At 39.5% G+C, this 4628-nt stretch overlaps 1 protein-coding gene and 1 long non-coding RNA gene across 2 annotated transcripts in view; one reads left to right on the top strand and one right to left on the bottom strand.

Annotated features, from left to right (window-relative positions):
• LOC102675652 (chromatin-remodeling ATPase INO80-like) overlaps positions 1-4628 on the top strand; it is a 16641-nt gene that overhangs the window by 1454 nt on the left and 10559 nt on the right. The window contains exon 2 of the mRNA XM_031511893.1: positions 2229-2444. Coding sequence (XP_031367753.1) covers positions 2407-2444 — 38 coding nt within the window. The 5' untranslated portion in view covers positions 2229-2406. The remainder of the gene's footprint in view (positions 1-2228; positions 2445-4628) is intronic.
• LOC116185987 overlaps positions 1-4628 on the bottom strand; it is a 24351-nt gene that overhangs the window by 11635 nt on the left and 8088 nt on the right. The gene's annotated exons all lie outside the window — the stretch shown is intronic.

The raw sequence follows: 4628 nt of genomic DNA, 5'->3' as shown, positions 1-4628 counted from the left end.
CGAGTCACCCGGACGAATTAAAAACGGACGGGAAAAAAAAAAAAAAAATAAAAAGAAAGATACCTGTTGAATGATTTGTTTTCGACAACATCCTCTGTGTTTTGTATGCACTTGTACACACATATATGTGTTATATCTCCCAATGTAACCAAGATTTTATTATTTATTCTACCAATTGTATGCTTCGTGTATTCGTTTGTGTCAATAATTGGGATTTAATTGGGATAGGAAATTATTGTTTTAAAGAGATGGAATTTATTTCAATAAGAGATACGAGCGATCGTATTCGTAAAAATGATCGCTAGATTAAAGATAACTTTTTCTTTTCCTTTGTTTGTTTATATTATCTTTTAAGCCCTCTTAAACTTCTAATTTGCGAATCATATACTCGAATTTTAACGAGTTTCACGTTTATTAAATATTAAACGATATTTTCATCTTCGAAAACGAAATATTCGAGAATTCGTATAAAGTCGCAGTGATTCGAGGGCAAAGGAATCAGAGAAACGACTATTCATAGCGTTGCAGCCATTTTCCGGGACTCTTAGTCGCGTTAAACTTAGATATCATACTGACCCGGCAAATTTTGGATTCGTGAGCAGCAAAAAATGTATTTCGAACTTGCACGTAGTCTGTTCTGACAAAACATTGATTCGAGTTAAAAAAAAAAAAAGAATAAATAAATAATAAAGAAAAATGAACGAAGAGACGAATAAACCATAAACCGAACTTTTTTTACAAAAACTCGAAGCGAAGAAAATAAAGGAAATCGAGAAAAATTAGTGAAATTTCTCGAGAGGAGAGAATTTTTCAACTTCGTGAACACAAATTTTGGATCGATCAAGATCGATTCTCCATCGGTTGATCATGGATCAATGGCATCGTTAAAAGCTGACCCGAATACCTTACTTCCCAACGATTCTAACCATGTTTTGAAAGAGAGGTCTCTCTCTCTCGAGAGAGAGAAAGAGACCGAGAGCATCTCGAACGATTCGAAGGAGAAACAGAGACGGATGCAACGACACGCGCACTCACACCAGGGGAGCGTTTCGGTGGTCAAAGATATGTTATTAAGATACTTTCCGTATTTCTTCGTTTCAGTAGAGGGGATTCTGCGAGCATCGGTGTTGCGTTACTCTGCCCTAATTTAGACTCACGACGTAGACCAACGATGTTGACTCCCACCACTAAGGGAGCTAAAATTCGTCACGGAAATTCATATGTGATTTTCTCACTGGCCATATTTGCTTTTGTAACCTATATATGTCGCAAAAAGCTTCGTGTTTCTCGGATTATTGTTCCTCGAAAATTTCGAAACATTTAGATCGATAATGCAATTTCCTTCTATTTTTGTCGTCCCACCTTGGACAAAATGGAAGGAGAAACAGAATTTTTTATTTTTATTTTTTTTTTCTTACACTTATATCTGATCTGAATAAGATTATGAACAATTTTATGAGAGAGAAGATAGAATTAACGAGCTTTGATGGGAATTAATTAATAAGCTAAAGATAAAAAATGTTTCTAAAATAGAACGATAATTATAAAATATTGAAAAAATAAAAAGAGAGAGAGAGAGAGAAAGATAAGCTGAACGCTCAACGACGTGTTTGGAGAAACGAAGAGAAGGAAAACGACAATATACGATATTACATTGGAGGAGCAAGCGTAAGGAGGGATCCGCCTTAAAAAAATCTCGCTCAACAATTCGGAATGTGCGGAGGCGAGCACGAGGGCGCCTTGTGTTGCGTTCCTTATATACCATTCACTGTTGCTTTCGTCTATTTTTACGCGAGGATGAGAAACACGCTACGCGCTATAACGGTGGCAGAAAATAATCGAGAATAATAAAATAGCGAGGAATCATCGGGGAAAGGAAAAGGACGACGTTCGTATTTTCCTTATCCAATTCTATATTCGTCCGCAGTGACCGGAATGGCGGTGGCACGATCATTGAATAATTTAAGATTCGTCATTTTAACTCGCGTTTCTACGATCGATATAAGTAAATATATGTACATATATATATATAGTGTCGCAATAATAATGGAAGAACGATGGTGTGGAAGTGAAGACGAATCGAAAGGGATCAAGTTTCTGATCGAAGCGAAGATAATAATAACAATAATAATAATAACAATAATAATCCTGAGAAACAATTGATGATCGAGAAGAAGAATACGAGGGGGCAGAAAACGCATCACGAACGATGATGATGAAATTTACAGAAACAGGACTACTTCCCCTGGGAAAAAGTGCCGTTTGTCCCACGACCATCCTTGGTACCGGAACCGTTCACGGTTTGGGGTCGTAAGAGACAGGATCCTAAAAAGGAATTTTACCAATACGTGACCCTGAGGGACAAGGAGGGTGTCGTGCGTGGGAAGAACCCCTCAAAAGAGGATCATGCCCGCCAATTGGTGGCAGGTGGTGCGGTGTCGAAGGTCAGCTTGGATGCCGCAGCCGAATTGGCGAGGAAAGGGCACGTTTTCGGGAAAGGGGTGCTTTCCAGGCCACAGACTACCAGGCACGTCGCTTTACCGGCCAGCGGCCATACCAAGATACTGATGGCGCTCCAAACGCCATCTTGGTACCGATTTTAAGGATAACCCGCGAACTGGAACTGCTTATTAATGGAATATTACGTCTCGTGAAAAGATAAACGGACGGGTTTCGATGCGACTGATAAACAATTTTATATACCTTTCCTCCTTAGAATTTACGTTAGATAATACGAATACTTGTCAGGACGAGATCGACTTTATTGAATAATTAATCGAACGATTTAATAAAAGATTTCTCGAGAGTTTCGTAAGTAGATATAATAATACGATAGATTAATATTTTCAAATTTTATGAAATAAATTGGAATAATCTCTATTATTTTCTATTATTATTACGAACAATTTTATTCGAAATCGTGAATTGATTATCGCGATATCGTATATAGAACGAAATAAAGTATTTCTCGATTTTTTTAAAGATCCCGCGTTTAACCGCGGGAATTTCGTTCCCTTTAAACGCGTTTAATATTTTTAGGCGAACAGAAAGTTTTTATTCGACCCATATATCTATAATTAGGAAGGCTCGATTTTCCAAAGAAGAATCGATGCTTGGGCAAGATCGAAGGGGACAAAGTGAACAAAGTTTTTAGGTCGAAAACTAATGGCCGAAACGAGACACCGAGATGCACCGGTGCATATGAGCAAAGAACACAAACATAACTTATATACACACTATCGCGTCACGTTATGTATGTGTTTCTTGGCAAGTTGGCTTGATTCAAGTTGCCCAACGTTGCACTCTAGAGTGTCCTGAATATCTCGGCAAGGAGACATTATTAATGCATACGTGTACCGCTCTACGTTTATAATTGGCCCGCACGTTGTGTGTCTACAGATAGATATCGAATATACATTAAATGGCGAGATCTTATCTTAGCGATCCTCCTCTTCACTTTCCCCTTTTCCCTCAACTTAACATCAAGTGTGATTAAAAAACCTTAAGTATATTCGTGCTAATTATCACGATTCCCTTCCAAAAAAAAAAATAAAGAAAATTCATTCAACGCTTCGTCTGAATTTAATTTAAAATAAAATACTAACGTGGCAAAATGTCGAGATATCCTTTTTTCTTTTTCGATCGTTTCAATCGATCACGCAAGCGAGATGAGATCAGACGAAGGTGTACCATGACTCGAAGTTTTGCGAATTATTATTCGTATTATCGTATTGGCGAACGTGTGAATGCGCTCGCCTCGAAAGTATCGTTCGAAACGATTTTAAAAATTTTCCAACTCGATCGCATTAACGTTCACCAATGTTTACGATAATTCGCAAAAAATTCGAACTTTCTTATTTTTCACACAATGTCCTTTTTTTTCCTTTGGATACATGTTGTTTCCAAAAGACGGAGAGCAGAGCGAATGAAAACTTAGCAAATTAAATCGATCGAAATTATACCTATATATGTATATATATATATACGTATATAGTTAAAAAGAAAAGAGTGTTCTTTCGAGAAATGGAAAGAAATCGAGTTCTGTTCTCCGGAAACGCCTCTGTTCTCCACATTGTTGACCTTGTGTAACCCGAATCTATAGACGCCTCGGCATTACGTGGTCCGTGACTATCCGGAAGTCGGGGTGAGGTCTGCTCAAGAGCAGTACAGCTATGCCTACACCAACACCAGCTCGTCGTCTTCCTCCTCCTCCACGGATCCGTACAGTCGCCGCCCGCACAAGTCCAGCTACAGCGAGGAGAGCGTCTACAAGAGGGAGAGCGGCCCGTACGGATCGTACTCGACCGAGAGATCGACCAGGACATCGAGTGGCGGCGCTCCTGGAAGCTATCATTCCTCCTACGAGTCCCACACTTCCGGCCGTTTGCCAGGCGGCACCACTTACCGCCATTTCTCCTACCGTGTCTAAATTCCCGACCGACCGACCGATCTCCAACGATCGAGCAGCAGCCTCCATCTTCGAACAACGGAACAACGACCCTGTTTCTTCCTGTTTCTCTCTCGCTCGATCGAAACTGTTCGGATAGGGAGACGAGCTTTTTCTTTCTGTATCTTTTCTTATAATCGATATATAATCGTCGTGGTTTTCTCCAATCGCAGTGATTCCC

Source organism: Apis dorsata, unplaced genomic scaffold (genome assembly GCF_000469605.1).
Source record: "Apis dorsata unplaced genomic scaffold, Apis dorsata 1.3 scaffold_360, whole genome shotgun sequence".
Lineage (NCBI taxonomy): Eukaryota > Metazoa > Arthropoda > Insecta > Hymenoptera > Apidae > Apis > Apis dorsata.
Note: the sequence above shows the minus strand (reverse complement) of the source record. Positions and strands in the feature narration are given on the sequence as shown.